Below are 18,486 nucleotides of genomic sequence, written 5' to 3'. Positions count from 1 at the left end.
GAAGGATATCAATACATTTTACTTCCTGGTTTGCTAAATGTGAGTATGTTTCAGTGCAATTGGCTGCTTATCCTGCTTAATGACATCCTTTTTTCTGGATGCTTGAAAATTCTCTTGGCTTCACACCATACACAAACTAATATCCAAAAAAGGGAAATGCATGCTGCAGAGATTGCTCGATAGTTTTCTTTGAGGTCAGGAGTGAGCACCATCACTTTGCTGCAGACCACAAAGTCCAGATCTAAACATGTTATATACTGTGGAAAATATCCTGATGAAGGGCTTATGCCTGAAACATCGACTGTCCTGCTTCTCGGAAGCTGCCTGACCTGCTGTGCTTTTCTAGTGCCACCCTTTTCAACTCTGACTCTCTAGCATCTGCAGTCCTAACTTTCTCCCACTTAACATAGGCTTCTGGCCCAATGGTAGTGACACTACCACTGTGCCACGGTAGCTCTCACTAATGGAAAAAGGCAGATAGAACTTCAGTTAACTGCCTCAGCAAAAAGCTGGTATTTCTTTAATTTAATTTGCAATACATGCCCACTGTTTCCAATTGCAGTTGCAGTTTGGTGAATCAGTTGTGATGATTGGCAACAATTTAAGATAATTCCAGCTTTCAATGATTCGAGATGCTTTCTGTTGCTTTTTTCTGAGAGAGAACGGTATGATTTGTTTCAAGACCTACTGCAGCAGCCTGAAACCGCAGATAGGAGCGCACCCATTCGTTTAAGCGGAAAATTTACCTTTCCAGAAGCCCCCCTGCTCCCTGATTCCAGAATGTTCCCTGTAATATGTTCAGGTAACTGAAACAGCAGAAAATGATTCTACGGATACCTGGGGTGGGGGTTGCCCTCTATATAAGATATAGTGGAGATTCTTAAAGCTCCATAAAACTCAATCTATTTAATAAGTACTTAAATCACTCACACTGTTAACAACAAGCTATCTTTCACTACCCTGGGTTCTGTATCAAAACCCCAAACATTAATAGCTGGGAGAGTTGGCAGCTAGCCAAGCGGAAAGACTTCTTGATATCTTCACCATGCCACCTGACATAGGGTACCTCCTGCAGACTGATTCTTCGAAGTTCTGCTGAACAATGTGTTTTTTATACACAGACCTCTGTGCCAAATGTATGCTTGATTTGGAATTATCAGTGCAAATGACCAATCCTGAATGTTTCATCCAAATGTATGCCCTCTTTGGTAGAGACAGCAGTTACTGATTTCCTGCAATCTTAGCCCGTTGTAAAGCCTCTTATCAGTTCCTATTAACTTCAGCCTTACTTAACATTTCAGTAGTAAAATAAAGAACTGCAGATGCTGGAGATCTGAAGCACAAACAAAATGTAATGGTGAAAATCTGGCCACATCTGTGGAGAGAAAAACAGTTAACATTTAGAGTCCAGTCTTAAAATTGGACATTCTGTTTTCATTTAAATACTTTCAGTGTTGACAGACAACTCTCCTGTATCTTGTTAAATTCATTTATTCTAATCTGAATAAATAGTCAGTAAAAGGTTAAAAATCACCAAACTCTTTGACTTTACGTTAAGAGTTATCCAGAACTCCATCTAAAAGGGTAATTAAAGAACTTTGAAGCTTCTTTTAAGTCATTAGGCTATACGATACAGGAAGAGAATTAGGCCATTCAGCCCATCTTGTCTGCTTCATTTGATCATGGCTGATATGTTTCTCAACCCCATTCTTCTGCTATCTCCCCATAACCCTTGACTTTTTTACTAATCAAGAGGGACCCATCTCTATCTTAAATATACTCTATGACTTGGTCTCTACATCCCTCTGCAGCAAGGAGTTCCACAGATTAACCACCTCTGGATAAAGAACTTCATCCACACCTCCATCCTAAAGGGTCATCCCTTCACTCTGGTGTTGTACTCTTGGGTCTTAGTCTCTGCTACTATTGAGAATATCTTCTCCACGTCTATTCTGTCCATGTTTCTTACTATTCTGTAAGTTTCAATCAGATCTCCTCTCATTCTTATAAACTCCATCATGTACAAATCCAGAGTCCTCACTCACTCCTCATATGACAGTCACTTCAACCCTAGGATCATTCTTGTAGATCTCCGCTGCACCACCTCCAAGGCCAGAACATCCTTCCTTGGATTTGGGGACCAAAACAGCTAACAATACTGTAACTGCAGCCTGACCAGAGCCTTATACAGCCTCAGTGATACATTGCTGCTCTTGTAATGTCACCCTCAAAATGAATGCCAACCTTGCAATTGCCTTTCTAACCATCAACTGAATCTATATGTTAATCCCTAAGAGAAACTTGAATGCGGACTCCTATGTACCTTTGTGCTTGCTATTTCCAAAGTCCTTCCCTTTTGGAAAAATAGTCTACACCTCTATTCTGAAAATGTGTTGCTGGAAAAGCGCAGCAGGTCAGGCAGCATCCAAGGAGCAAGAATCCTGAAGAAGGGCTCATGCCCAAAACGTCGATTCTCCTGCTCCTTGGATGCTGCCTGACCTGCTGCGCTTTTCCAGCAACACATTTTCAGCTCTGATCTCCAGCATCTGCAGTCCTCACTTTCTCCTACACCTCTGTTCTTCCTATTACAGTGCATAACCACACACTTGCCATTAGCATTCCATCTGCCACTTCTTTGCCACTTAGCCAGCCTGTTCAGGTCCTTCTGCAGCCTCCCTGCTTCCTCAACATTACTTGTCACTCCACCTATCTTTGTGGCAATTGCAAAATTATCAATAATGCTGTCAGTTCCTTCCTCCAGGTAAGTAATATGTAATGTGGATAGTTGTGATCCCAAAACTGACCCCTGTGGAACTCCACTGGACACTGGCTACCATCCTAAAAAAGCATGCTTTTCCAGTCAGTCATTCTTCTATTCATTGCCAGTTCCTTGCACCTATCACCCAAGGGTTATTATCTTATTTATCAGCCTCCTGTGCAGTACTTTTTCAAAGACCATCAGCAAATCCAAATAGATCATGTCCACTGGCTGTCCTTTGTCAAACTTGCTCATTACCTCCTCAAAGAAGTTAAAGAAATTTAGATTAGATTCCCTACAGTGTGGAAACAGGCCCTTCGGCCCAACAAGTCCACACCGACCCTCTGACGAACAACCCACCCAGACCCATTTCCCTCTGACTAATGCACCTAACACTGGGCAATTTAGCATAGCCAATTCACCTGCTGTGCACATCTGTGAGAGGAAACTGGAGCACCCGGAGGAAACCCACGCAGTTACAGGGAGAATGTGCAATCTCCACACAGACAGTCACCCCAGGCTGGAATTGAACCTGGGACCCTGATGCTGTGAGGCAGCAATGCTAACCACTGAGCCACCGTGCCACCCCTCAGGCATGACTTCCCCTCGATGAAACCATGCTGTCTCTGGCCTGTTTTACCATGCACTTTCAACTGCTCCACAATCTTATCCTTAATAATGGACTTGAAAATCTTATGAATGACTGACTGAAATCAGGCTAACCGTCCTGTAGTTTCCTGTATTCTGCCTCCCTCCATTCTTAATCAAACGTATTTCATTAGTCATTTTCCAGTCCTCTGGGATTGTACTTGATTTCATTGATTCCTGAAAGATCACCACCAGTGCCTCCACAATCTCAGCTATTTCTTTCAGAACTCTCATTGTAGCCCATCTGGTTTGGTGATTCATCCACCTTTATTCTTTTCAATTCCCCCAGCACCTTCTCCTTAGTAGGTGTTAAATGCCATATGTGCCCGTGAAATTAATATAAAGCACTTTGTTTTGGATGAATTATCACTTCAGTGCTATGATATTAAAATTGATACATTTTAATGTACTGTTTCTATTGTATGTGCACCAGATTGAAGCCTTAAAGTCACCTTTTTTATTTTTCAAATAAAGTTCTGAGCAACAGTCCTGCAAATCCTAGAAGTTCAATATTTTGACTTGTCTTTCTAGTTTATTCCCCAAATCAGAAAAATGCTGACATGCAAGGTAAGCATATTGGCATGGATTTCCTGATGGCCAAATAATAAATCAGAGTTGTATGTCTCAGATATAGCAGAATCAGAAGGAATTATGCAGGTAATTGAGGATTCCACTGGGCAATTCCCATATGCTGGAAGCCATTTATCCATATAAGTATCCATTTAAATCAGATATAAAAAGACCAGACTGTTCATGATATTCTAGGTGTTATCTGATTCATTCCTTATACAGGTATAGTTTTAGCAAGTCTTGTCTATTGTTATGGTCCACTGCTATCGAAATAAATCCTAACAGTTCATTTGCCTTCCCAATAACCCACTGGACTTAGATGTAATTTTCTAAAAGTAATAATTCGTGCAAAAAGACCCCAAATCTCCCAGTGTTGTTGCATTCTGCACTTTCTTATTTAATTAATATTCAGCTCTTACATGTGCCAAAGTGTATGACCTCATTTTAACATAGTTATATTCCATCCGGCAGCTTTTTACTCACTCTGGCCACTCTCCTCTGTCACTGTTTTCTCTAAGTTACACGGTCAGGCAGCCTTGCTGAGGGCCTGTGAGCACAAATCAATGTGTAAACTCATTAACTTCTTGTTTCTCCAACCACCTCAGAGGTCCATGCAACAGCTGGAGAAATTTGACTAAACATAGTTGACCAGGTATCCTAAATTAGTCTAGTCTTGTTTGCCAACACTTGGCCCATATCTCTGTAAACCCTTCCTATTCATAAACCCATCCAGATGGCTTTTAAATGTTGCAATTGTACCAGCCTCCACCCTTCCACTGGCAGCTCATTCCATACACGCACCACCCTCTGTTACGGACCATGCCAGATCCGCTCAAAACATTTCAAGTAGCCTGGACCCTAACTTTGCTTGTTGTTTTAAGCAGGTGTACAGTGGATATTCCAGGAGGGATGCAGCTGGCCCTGCCACTTAATTTTAAATAAAACAATTTATTTGCAAGATTACTGAATGAAACATAAACAAAAGAGAACAGAATATAGAATAACTTTATGACCTCTGAAAAAAAGCCAAGGATAGCATAACCTTGTTAAAGGAGCAGCATCATCACACCTCTGTGTGAAAACTTGCCCCTTAGGTCGCTTGTAAACCTTTCCCCTCTCACCCTAAACCTCTGCCCTCTAGTTCTGGACGACTCCTCCCTAGGGAAAAGACCCTGTGTATTTACCCTATCCATGCCCTTCAAGATTTTATAAACTTTTATTAAGTTAACCCCCAGCCTGTGCACTCCAGGAAACAGCCCCAGCTTATTCACCCTTTCCCTATAGATCAGACCCTCCAACCCTGGCAATGTCCTTGCAAATCGTTGAGTTTCACAACATTCTTCTGATAGGGGTGAGACCAGAATTGCACAAATGCAAAATGTCTTTCTAGAAATCTGAAATAAAAGTAGAAAATACTGGTAGCACTCAGCAGGTTAAATAGCTTCTCAAAAAGGTTAGAAATTATGCAAGTATTGAAAGAAATCGAAGAATTTCTGCTTTTTTGTAAATTGATTTTTTAAAATTCATTGGATGTGGGTGTCACTGGCTGGACCCACATTCGTTGCTTGTAAGTCCCTAATCGCCCAGACGGCAACTAAGAGTGAACAACATTGCTGTCTGGAGTCACATAAAGGTCAGAATTCTTCCCTAAACGGCATTAATCAGCAATGATTTTGTGGTCATCATAAAACTCTTATTTCCAAATTATTTTTGAATTCAAATTCCACTATTTGCCATGGTGGGATTTGAACCCAAGTCCCCACTGGATTAACAGTTGATCAATAATACCACTTAGCCAGTGCTTAACCTGTGTGGTTGTTTTGTGTATTTTATGTACACTGGACGTAATGTACATAAGTTTTCTCAAGTCATGACAGATTTGTTTTTTATTTGCAGCCTGGAGCTCCTGGTCAGCCGCTATCTCCATTATTGAAACATTGTGCTTCAGTGCTGGAAACTGTTGTGAAAACAGTACCAGGACTATTAGAAGCTGCCTTTCTCATGGCTAAAGTTAAATACTTAGCAGGTACTTATATTGTACTGTGAATTAATAATATGAGTTTTATTTATGTTACAGCAGTAATTTCTAGACTGCCTTGTTGTTCAGTGTAACCTCTTCACTGCGAGATCAGTGATTTTGTCAATCATGAAGTTGCATGTCCCTATATTTTCATATCTATAACTCTAGGGATTAATAGGGTCTTCAAACATAAAAACATAGACATCTTGTTTGTTATAAATATCTTGCACAATTGCTATATGTTGAGAATTTTATTGTCTTTTATTTCTGGAATTTTAATAATACAGGAAAATCCTCTGCAAATGAAAACATCTTGGGTTTAAATAGCTTGTAACTGAGAAGTAATCTTTCAGAAATAGTTATGACAATGTAGGACTATTTGTGCAATTATTTGACACGTTCAGAAAATGCTACAGCTTGAACTGGATTAAACTTCCACTGTTGTGTTTTCTTATTTAAAAGGTGATGTTGATGCCGCCCAATGCAATCTACAGCATTGCTTAGAACAGAATCCTTCATATGCAGATGCCCACCTCCTGATGGCTGAAGTTTACCTGTCTCAAGAAAATTTTAAACTCTGCTCACATTCTCTGGAACTGTGTTTGAGTTATAATTTTGAGGTAAATTTAATTGCATTCACTAAGTAACAATGTTTTTGATTAGATTGTAGTTTTAGTTTTTTAATTGTAAAGCTATTTTTTTAAGTTTCAGTTTTAACCTGACTTTTCTTTTATTCTGAAACAGAGTTTTATTTCAGATATGATTTATTTTTCATTGAATTTTACTGCATGTTTCATAATTCCATTACTTAGACCTTTCATTTTTCCATGACAGTTTAGCTAATCTTTACAGCGCTATTGACCACCACAGGGTTTTGTCTCTTAACCAAGATGATTTACTGGCTTGAGCAGTTTGATGTTGCCAGGTACTGTCTCTGTCCTCACGGGGTATCTGTCTGAAGGGAGCTTGAGATGTGCTGTACAGACCTCCGAGGCCTGCTGCAGTGCTGTATGGTCCCACTGTAGAGAGGGGAAAGTAAAAATCCTTATTTGAAAAGCAGCACCTAAGTCTGTATGACTAATTGTATTGGCTTCTTAATATTTAAATTTATACAGCTATTCTGCAGACAGCTCAGTGATTCCTTCAACCTACACAATGGGCAGAACACTTGGTTCTCAATGGGGGTGAGCATAGAGTTGCATGTGCACAGAAATTTATACTGCCAGCTGGCATGCTGGTTTGCCAGCATAATTTGATGGTTGTACCATCTTCTAGGCAAGGGAAAGTGTGGCTGTATTAGAGGGGAGAGGGATTTTTTCTTCTTGAAATGTAATGTAAGTTTTAAGGCACTGATTAAATATATTCCCTCCCTACCTACAGCACACAATTGTAGTGGTTTAAGAAGGCAGCTCACCACTACTTTCTCAAGGGCAACTAAGGACTGGCAAAAAATGCTGACCAGCTAGCGACACCCATGTCCTTCGAGTGAATAAATAATTTAGATAACGATAATAGTTTGAGACAGAATTAGACATTTGGCCCATTTAGCTAACTACACTTGATGATGATATTATCAAAGCTATACTTGTGGTCCATCTTTTATTTCCCTAAGAAGTCCTCCTAGGACTACTGCAGTCCTTACTTGGCTCCTACAATAAGGTTATAATACAAGTTCTACGTTTGCTGAACTAATGATGATGAAAGAACTGTAATTGGCTGCTGAAGGAGAATATGGAGCTGTTAATGTGTGCATAATATTGTTACACTTTTCCTTCTTGGGATGAGGATTATAGCCGGGAGGGCTGTCAGAGGAGTTCTTCATAATTAGTGGAGTGCATCCCTTTCGTTTGTACATAATTGTACTGTTGCTAAAGGGTACAGCTGTTAAGGCTCTGATTAAACAACTTCTCTGTCCCAGATAATGTTGTGTATTTTGAATGTTGTCTGATCAATTCCATTGTCCTATGATCTTCCACAAATTACTATACATTTCAATATGGGCAAAGTCTTTCTTTGGATTTTATGTAACAGACTGATAAGTGTAATCATAAAATTTAAATTTTGTTCATATACAGTAAAATACACTGCATCCCACCCCACATTGGATCTGCATATTGATCTGTATCATTTTTATATCCTTTTATTTATTCATGCTCCTTTTGAAGGTTTGAATCTAGCCAAACTGCTTGAGCAAGATAAGTTTTCTATGAGCTGTGATGTTCTGCTAACAAGTCTTGACTACTTTCTTGTGTTGGCCTGATCATTTCTTTCTGGTTTCAAACAGAGTTTATTTTTCAGTAGAGAATGAATAATGGAAAACATACATGTTTCTGACCAGATGCCTTTTTGTTGTCTTTAAAAAATTCTTGTATACTAAATACAAGTGTGAATCCACAACTAAGGATTTAAGAAATTGCATGCATAATAGATGAAAATCAACTGAAATATAGTCAAAGAAAGAGCTTTACTTGGGAAGGTACTTTGAAATTTTAAGTTTCATTTAAATTCCAGGATTTTTTTTAATCATGAAAGAATGATAGGATTGAAGTCCTTTAAATAGTTGCAGAACTATTTTCATCTCAGTTAGTAAAACAGTTTGCTCCTATATGTAGTAAGACCTAGATAACATTCAGACTTTGACTGAAAGACAAGTACCATCCCTCCACGCAAGTGAAGGCAATGATGATTTTCGCGTGGGCATCACCATCCTGGTGGTTTCGTCTTTGAATAAAAATTAACTGGATCTTTTGTCTAGTATTGTAACTGGAAGAGCAGATCAAAGGCTGGGAATGAATAATTCATTTAACTCTCCAAAGTCTGTTCACCATCTACAAGACAAGATCAGGAATGTAATTGAATATTTTCCATTTTTCAAAATAAGTGCATCTCAAGAAGCTGACCATTGTTCAGGGAAAAGAAGCCCAGTTTGATCAGCACCCCATTCTACCACATAAACATTCACTCCCTCCTACACCACATCACAGTGGAATCTGAGTGTACCATCCATAACAGACACTGCAGCAATTCACCATGACTCTTTTGGCAACACCTTTCAAATCTATAAACTCAACTACCTCGGAGGAGACAGACAACAAACACCTGGGTCAGCAGCATACCAGAAAGATCCCCTCCCAGTTACACATCACCATAATTTGGATTAAAACTGTAGTTCCTTCACTGTTAAATATCTGACACAATCACCTGATGAAAGAGTGGCACTCCGAAAGCTAGTGCTTCTAAATAAACCTGTTGGACTATAAGCTGGTGTTGTGATTTTTAACTTGGTATACCCCAGTCCAACACTGGCACCTCCAAATCATTCCTTCACTGTTGTTGGTTCAAAGTCCTTGTTGTCTCCCAAACAACACTGTGGATGTCCTAATATCCGTGAAAAGTGCACAAAGATGGATTTCCACCCCCTCACACGGACAGTTGAGATGGGCTAATCTTACCAGCAATGTTGAGATCCTTTGAACAAATTGAAAAATAAATTCATTTTAGTGCTCTTTTCAGTATGCACAGTTTCAGCAAATAGACTGCAAAAAGGGGCAGGCTTTGATTTTGTCTCTTTTCCACTTTCAGATTCGTGAGCATCCCCAGTATCACTTGATTAGAGCTCAAACTCAGAAAAAAATGGGCGATGTTCAGGAAGCCATTAAGACCTTGAAGATTGCTGCAGGTTTGCCTGCAATGAGGAAAACAGGAAGTGCATCCAAATCAAAAGGCAAAAAGATTGAATTAAGTGTAACTGATCGTGTTTCTGTTTTTCTGGAGCTAGCAGAGGTACTCCGTATGAATGGAGAACAGGTATTGAAAGATGTTATGTTTCTCATGCTTTCCATACACCTTTTCTTACCTCTGAACTTGGCTATTCCAACACTCTCTTTGCTGATTTCCCACATTCTGCCCACCATAACCCTGCTGTCAACTGGTCCTTTTTGGTGCCTATTTCATCATTTGCTCGCAGAGTAGTTTCCTTATGCAGTCTGATTCACATTGGTTACCAATCAAGCATCATCTAGATATTAAAATTCTTAACACTCCATGTTCTGCCCGCAATCTCTTTCAGCTCTGCAGTCCTCTAGATATCTGTATTCATGTAATTCTATGCTCTCTGTAAAGCCCCAGTTTTAACTGCTCCACCACTGGTAGCTGTAGCCAACCATAAGCTTTGGCATTGCCTTCCCACAGCTCTCTGCTTCCATCTCACTTTCCTCCTTTAAAAGGTCCTTTCAGAATGTGCCATTTTGATTGTGCATTTGGTCATCTCACTTAACATCTTATGTGGATTGGTATTATATTTAATTTTCTCGCGCTCCTGTGAAATGCCTTCAGGTGTTTTGTGATTAATTGTTGGAGGACATGCATTTCAACATAGAAAATTGATTCATGAAGGTATGTCTTATCATGAAAGCATTATTTTAATTTTCCGTGTTTATAATTTCTAATATGGTAAACAAAACTTCAAGGGCGCTGGGAAATTAGCCTTTTTTTGAACAGAAATATCATTAACTTGCTATTGAAGCTTTACATTGACATAAAACTCATGCTGCGATCCAGTATATTGTGCACGGCAGGTAATTTACTTGCATCTGTTTCACTAATAAATTTTACATGTAGATGTTGTTTTTTTTAAATAACAATAGAAAGACATTTGTTTATTTCCAGCATGAAGCTGCCAAAGTGATGCAAGATGCCATCAATGAATTTTCGGGCACCACCGAAGAGTTGCGTGTTACAATTGCTAATGCAGACCTTGCTGTTGTACGTGGAGATATAGAGCTGGCTCTTGGTATGCTGAGGAATGTTACACCTGAGCAACCATATTTTATTCAAGCAAAAGAGAAGATGGCTGCCATATACTTAAACCAGAGGAAAGATAAACAGTTATATGCAAGCTGCTACAGGTGAAAGAATTTTCTTTATCACAACGTGCAACATTTCTCTTGTTTGTTTGTAATACATAGAAAATGGAAAATTGCTTCAATATTCTGTTTGCACTTCACTTATAAGTAACAATGAGGGTAACATTAACTGAACAGCCACCAACTAGTTGTGTGACAGCCCCATTGCTGTTGCCCTTTGTGGCAGTTGGAAGTTTATAAGAGAAGCTGGTAAAAGACAAGACAAATGGAATGTCGACCTTTTATTTAAAAGTGAATGGAGTATAAAAGGAGGGTAGTTTTGCTCAAACCCAACAAAGTACCAGTCAGATCACACCTGAAATACTGTGTTTAGTTTTGGGCCCCTTATCTAAGATAAGATGTACTAGTATTGGAGGCACTATAAGATTCACTAGCCTGAAATCCGATATGAAGGGAATTTCGTATGAGGAGAGGTTGAGTAGGTTGGGCCTGTACTTGTTGATATTTGTAAGAATGAGAGGTGGCCTTATTGACACATACAAGGCTTTTGGGGAACTTGACAGGGTAGATGTGAAAATGTTGTTTCTGCTTGTGAGAGAATGTAGAAGCAGAGAGCATAATCTCAGAATAAGGAGTCACATATTTAAGACTAAAGTGAGGAGGAATTTCTTCTCTTGAAGGGTAGTGAATATGTGGAATTCTTTGTTGCAGAGATCTGTTGAGACTGAACTATCGAGTATATTCAAGGCTGAGATTGAGAAATTTTGCATTAATAAAATGGAAGTGAGGATTAGCAGATCAGCCGTGATCTCATTGAATGGCCAAGCAGACTCAATAGGCTGAATGGCCACCTTCTACACATACATCTTTTAGTCTTACAAAAATTCTCTTTATTGAGCAGGAAGATAACTTCAAGCCCATGAAACTACGTGCTTAATAGCAAAAATCACCAAAGAACCTCACACCTTTTGCTATTGTCACATGCCTTAGCAAAGTCTGATAGCAAGTCATTTTCAAAAGGGCAGCAAAAAAACCACCATTGGATACCACTTCCTTCAGAGAAAGGTGGTGCACTGTCCTCGCCAACTAATCTGACTGATAATCCTGGCCTATGAGAGGAACAGCAGAATTCATCTGCATTGTATTCAACAGCTGTTTGCTCAGAAAGTTTACCCACCCATCTGTTTGCCCCACTATCTTGACCAGTTACTCTGCTCCTTCATTCCACATTATCCTCTCATCCTTTTCTGTTTCCCCACTCTATCTGTGTTTAATCACATTTCTGATGCACTTCTCTTTCCTATTTTCATCCCATTTCTCTCCCAGTCATTTCTTCTTTCCTTCTCTGTCTCTATTTGTAACTGGCTTCCTAGTTATTGCCTCTAATTTTGTCATGATCCAAGTCAAATGTCATGGGAACTTGTCTAATAAACCCATAAAAACTTCCTCATCTAAGGAGCACAATGCCATTTTCTTATCGTATCATTTATATAGTATATGGATGAAGATACATTAGGATGGATCTGATCAAACTATAATTTTAAGTATAATTTTATGTTTGTTCACAGAGACTTGGTTGACAAACTTCCTGGACCGCACACCTATCTTTTGTTAGGTGATGCCTACATGAACATTCAAGAGGTGAAAAATGTATTATTTTTTCAACTAAATTTTTGATGCTATGGTCAGTTGATGAGTAGAATTGTTGTTTTCAGGAGATCGGTCTGGGTATGTTCATTTGGTGTCAACTTTTCCATTTTAAACGCCTATGTCAGCAAAATAATAGAAGAAGTCTACCCAAATTTGTCAAGCAATGATTACTCCCCCTCCACATCCAACTCAACATTAGCAGTGTTGTAGTGTATTTCTAGTGTAATTTCTACTGTACTTTTGTGCCATACATTGTTGTTGTACAGAGATATTTGCAGGTCCACAAAATACTTGAGAGATTACACGCACCTGAAAGCATTTATACAGAAGTTATGAAATCTATGTGGAATTTGAGGGGAGACTAATACATGTGCCAATGTATCTGAATATGTAATCTTGAGCAAGTGGAGTTTAGTATAAGTTAACACTTTTCAATTTACATTTATTAATATAAATTGAAATGTTACGAAACTGATAGTGTTTTCTGTTCCATTGCAGCCTGAAAAAGCCATTGATGTATATGAACAAGCTCTAAAGAAAAATCCAAGGGATGGAACTTTGGCTAGCAAGATTGGAAAAGCACTTGTTAAAACACATAATTACAATAAGGTCGGTTGTAAGACAGTTTTCTACTTTCAACCAAAAGCTGCCTTTGTGACTCCACAAATGGAGGATTGGATGAAATTTTGGTTTACTTTCACAGAAGGAGTTCACAGAGAAAGTTCACCAAACCATATCCTGGAATGGAGAGCTTGGTCCTACATGGCAAGATTAAATAAACTGCCTCTTTATTCTCTGGAATTTAAAAAAAAAGTGATCTCATTCAAACGTACTAAATTCCTACAGGATTTGAGATTGTACACGCAGAAAGGATGATTCCCCTGAGTGGGATGAAGAGTGGGGATCTTGAACTAGTGACCACAGTCTCAAAATAGGGAACAGGCCGTTTAAGACTGAGATGAGAAGGAGGTTGGTCATTCAGAAGGTCTTAAGTCTGGAATTCTTTGCAACAGAGAAGGTTCAGTCATTGAGTATGTTCAAAACTGAGATTGATACCTATCTGCATATTTAAAACATGGAAAAATTAGCAATGGTGCGGGAAATAGTGTTAAAGTAGAGGATAAACATGATCTCACTGAATGAGGGAATGGGCTTGAATGCCTGATGCTTATTTCTATTCCTAGCTCTTATGTACTAACAGTATTCTATTTTAAACTGTGCTGTTTATAATTATTCAATTGTTCCTAATGAGCAATTAGTGTAAACTGTGTAGAATAATAAATTATTTCCTAATCAAACTGCTAGTCATAGGAATACAAGATTTATGAGTAGGCCATTCAGACACTCAAGTAAAAAGTGAGGTCTGCAAATGCTGGAGATCAGAGCTGAAAATGTGTTGCTCGCTAAAGCGCAGCAGGTCAGGCAGCATCCAAGGAACAGGAAATTCGACGTTTCTGGCATAAGCCTGATTCCTGATGAAGGGCTTATGTCCGAAACGTCGAATTTCCTGTTCTTTGGATGCTGCCTGACCTGCTGCGCTTTTCTAGCAACACATTTTCAGCTGAATGCCTGAATGGTCAGGCAGCATCCATTCAGGAATGAGGAATGAAGAAGGGCTTATACCCGAAACATCGAATCTCCTGTTCCTTGGATGCTGCTTGACCTGCTGCTCTTTTCAAGCAACACAATTTCAGCTCTGATCTCCAGCATCTGCAGACCTCACTTTCTGCATTCAGACATTCAAGCTTGTTGTGTTAAGTACATGACTAATTTAATGCAGTATTCAATCTGATTTTCTGCTGGGCCATCATAACCCCTGGCTGTCAAAAATCTATCGAACTCAGCTTTGAACAAATCCACTGTTTTCTGACAAACAGCATTCCACAGACTAACAGCTCTCTAAGAGCAAAAATATTCTACTTTACTCTGCCTTAAGAAAGAGACCTCTTATTCTTTTTTAGTCTCCACCACAAAGGGAAACATCTTTCTGGTAATTCACCCCAGCAAGACTATTCAGCATCTTATATGTTTCAATAAAATCATCTCTCATTCTTCTAAACCTAACGTACTTAAACCCTTCATCCCAGGAGTAAGTCCTGTGAATCTTCTGTGAACTGCTTCTAACACAGTGGAATAATGGTTGAAATCTGCACACAGTATTCCAGATATTGTCTCACCAGGGTCCAAAGCAATTGCATTCTGGTCTTATATTTCAGTCTCCTTGCAATAAATGCTAACATTCTGTTTACCTTCCTAATCACATGCTACCTCAACTCAGGTAGGGCTAGGAGCATTGCAGTATACCTCAGTGCACTTTGTTTTGGGTTGGGAAGAAAGTGATCATGGTTTTCAGCCTTGGTGAATCTGGGATGCTCTTTCTATGCTGAGAAATTAGCTCCTGTCCTCAACATAGATTCAGAACTGGCTGCCTAAAACCTACTAAAATGGACAGTTTATACCTGGTGCAGTTTCTGGTATTGTTGCAGCCATCTAAGTTGGCCAAATACATCAAGACCAAAATGGAGAGAGAATAGGTCCATGACTCTCATTTTCCTCAATTCAAGAAAGACCCTAGAACAAAGAGGCTTGTGTTGAGGGCAGCTTCTCATATACTGTCCAGCACCTAGACTGTAAAAACAGTAAAGTTGTAAGTAACTATGGACCAGAGGTTAGTGCTGAGATTGGCATGTACGGAAGCTTGGTGCTAAAGGAAACACCAGAAAAAAAAATGCTGATCCAGTTTATTTTGTATATCTGAAAAAGGAGGTCCAGTATGACCAATGCATAAATTTCCAGATATTGCTTTTTCTTTTAAAGTTTCTTTCCTCTGGATTGTGAACATTTTCTTGAAAGAGACAAAGTGACTATCAAGTCAGATCAAAAGCCATTTGAGATAATTTTATCTCAAGCTGCTACTGTCTGATGCAAAGCATCTGCAAATAATCTACTCGGTGCAGAGATACCATCTGGATGTAACAAACAAACAAGGGAAACACATACATTGCTGACATGTTGTTGAAAGTACAGGATGTAAATTCTTCTAGATCCAATATGAGGCGATAGCTCTTATGCTATGGAACCTTTCAAAACAACAAAGATATTGAATTTATGAGGTAGTTGTCTTACTCAAAACAAGAAAGCTCCTGAACAACAAGCAACTTTCCAAGCTTTGCAAGAAGTAATGATGACAGAATAGCCTGAAAGCATCAAGAGCATATTGGGCAGCCCAAGATGGCAGCTTATACAAAGAAAATAGAGTCATTATTCTGAAGCAGTTGAGAAGAGAAATGCTAAAGTGCATCCTTGCAAACTACCATAGAATTCAGTTGAATTTGAGGGAAGTATAGAAACGGATGGATTAGCTGAGCATGAGCAATGAAATCAAGGACCACATCAATTAGTGTAATGCTTGTTATGAGTACCAAAGTAAGCAAATGAGATGTCCCATTCAGACCGGAGATGAAGACCATAAGACATAGGAGCAGAACTTAGGCCACTCAGCCCATCGAGTCTCCTCTGTCATTCAATCGTGGCTGATAGTTTCTTAACCTAATTTTTCCTGTAACCCTTGACCTGCTTGATAGTGAAGAACCTATCTATCTGAGTCTTAACTACACTCAATGGCCTGGCCTCCACAGTCTTCTGTGGCAATTAATTCCACAGATTCACCACTCTCTGGCTGAAGCAGTTTCTACTTATCTCCATTCTAAAAGGTCTTCCCTTTACTTCAAGGCTACGCCTTTGGGTTCCAGTCTCTCCTATCAATGGAAACAGCTTCCCAACATCTATTCTGTCCAGGCCATGCAGTATTCTGTATGTTTCAATTAGATCCCCCTCTCATCCTTATAAACTGCATAGATATAGACCCAAAGCCCTCAAACATTTATTTTACGTTAAGCTTTCCATTCCGAGAACCGTTCTCATGAATTTGCTCTGAACATGCTCCAGGGCCAGTACCTCCTTCCTGAGATATGGGACCCAAAACTGTGCACAGTACTGCAAATGTGGTCTGATCAGAGCCTTATCGAGCCTCAGAAGAACATCCCTGCTATTATGCTCAGGTCCTCTTGAGATAAATGCCATCATTGCATTTGCCTTCCTAACTACTGACTCAACCTGCAAGTTTACCTTGAACGAATTCTGGACTAGAACTCCCGAGTCTCTTTGCACTTCATACATCTGAATTTTCTCCCCATTTAAATAATAGTCCATGCCTCTATTCTTCCTACCAAAGTGCATAACCTCACACTTTCTGGGAATAGACCTCTTCACTGTCACATGAGCTAATTACCTTGTCTCTGCAGACTGCTATACTAACTATCTGACATCACTATCTGTGGGATTGTAGAATTCTTGAAAGCATTTGTAGCAATTTTGACATTATAATGAGTCTCAGTGGCCCTCAGTTCATAAGTGAAGAACTCATAAAGGATTGGGAAATTCAACATGACATGTCATCTCCACACTATCCCCAGTCAAATGGAAAGGCTGAGGCTGCATTGGAAGTTGCCAACAGAATCATAAACGATACAATCCAACATGGATGTATACAGGGCAATTCCTAAGGTGAACAAATACATCTACTAAAGGCAGGAAGCATAGTCCAGTACAAAGACTAATGTCACTAATGTCAAACTAATTTGTCAGTTGCAAAAAAAGCTACTGAAGCCAGAACTAACAATATATGAGTGACAAAATCAAGGTGAAATTGAAAAAAGGCTAATTTAGTTTTGACACCTCTGCCAAACCATTGCCAAAGTTAAGCATTGGAGAGCCAGTCAGAGTATAAGCCTTCATCACTTTCAACAAAGTAGACCCATGTGACAACTTAGTACCTGCATACAGCAATTGTCAAATCAATTGCATACCATGAAAATGAACAATCAAATAAACCGCAATCACAGGCATATAAGCACCACTGGGGCAGATCTTCCTCAACTGTAAGTAGCCAATCAAGAAGATGTGAACTCATTATCTATGCACACTATAGATCAACCAGAAGTTTATATCATCTCAGCAACAGAATTGGAACAACAACAGGTGCCGTGTAAACAGCAAATGACACAAATGGCCCTTCTGGGGAAGGACAACCACCCACAGGAATAGCCAGTGACAATGCAGTTGGATTCCATTAAGTGCCTGATATGGTTTTAAAGACTTTGTGCAGTGGAAGTGTAGATACTGATGAGACTAACAAACTGCTAATGTGTGAACTCAATTATATGTTTCGTGTTTTGTGCATGATTTGGTAACTCAAAATGTAAATAGTAATGTATGCAAATTTTGAGGGTCTTCGATCTAGATTATTTACAGTGTGAAAACAGGCCCTTCAGCCCAACAAGTTCACACCGACCCGCCGATGCGCACCCACCCAGACCCATTCCCCTACATTTAACCCTGCACCTAACACACAACAATTTAGCATGGCCAATTCACCTAACCTGCACATTTTTGGACTATGGGAGGAAACTGGAGCATCCAGAGGAAACCCACGCAGACAGAGGGAGAATGTGCAAACTCCACACAGACAGTTGCCTGAGGTGGGAATTGAACCCGGGTCTCTGGCGCTGTGAGGCAGCAGTGCTAACCACTGTGCCGCCCACAGTCATTTTGAAATAAAGGGGAATGTTTGTTTTAAAAACAATGCTATACTAAAATGCCTTCTGCATTTCTGGAGTCATGTGACTTGTACCATGAGGTACGGACTGAGGGCATCCACAAATAAGACACAGGTTATGCTACATGGTGCTGCATTGATTTTGTAACAATCGCTTAGACTGGTTCCTATTACCAGAGCCATGCAACCATGAAAATTTGAAGATCATTAAATTCACAAGTCAGCACCTTTGTGAACAATGGTGAGGAAGGTGCAGCAAAACAACAGCAAAGGACTACTCCTTGATATCTAATATCTTTTATTTAATTAATGCATGTGGATGTTGGAGGAAAGATATAATTTAGTTAGTGTTTCTCTA

The 18,486-nt window shown here is 39.4% G+C and overlaps 1 protein-coding gene across 1 annotated transcript in view; it reads left to right on the top strand.

Moving 5' to 3' along the window:
- ttc21b (tetratricopeptide repeat domain 21B) overlaps window positions 1-18,486 on the top strand; it is a 120,341-nt gene that overhangs the window by 41,560 nt on the left and 60,295 nt on the right. The window contains exons 12-17 of the mRNA XM_060827872.1: window positions 5,873-6,002; window positions 6,459-6,616; window positions 9,579-9,803; window positions 10,665-10,903; window positions 12,430-12,502; window positions 13,010-13,120. Coding sequence (XP_060683855.1) covers window positions 5,873-6,002; window positions 6,459-6,616; window positions 9,579-9,803; window positions 10,665-10,903; window positions 12,430-12,502; window positions 13,010-13,120 — 936 coding nt within the window. The remainder of the gene's footprint in view (window positions 1-5,872; window positions 6,003-6,458; window positions 6,617-9,578; window positions 9,804-10,664; window positions 10,904-12,429; window positions 12,503-13,009; window positions 13,121-18,486) is intronic.

This window comes from Hemiscyllium ocellatum, chromosome 7 (genome assembly GCF_020745735.1).
Source record: "Hemiscyllium ocellatum isolate sHemOce1 chromosome 7, sHemOce1.pat.X.cur, whole genome shotgun sequence".
Classification (NCBI taxonomy): domain Eukaryota; kingdom Metazoa; phylum Chordata; class Chondrichthyes; order Orectolobiformes; family Hemiscylliidae; genus Hemiscyllium; species Hemiscyllium ocellatum.
The sequence above is the reverse complement of the archived record's forward strand: the minus strand, read 5'-3'. Positions and strand labels throughout refer to the sequence as shown.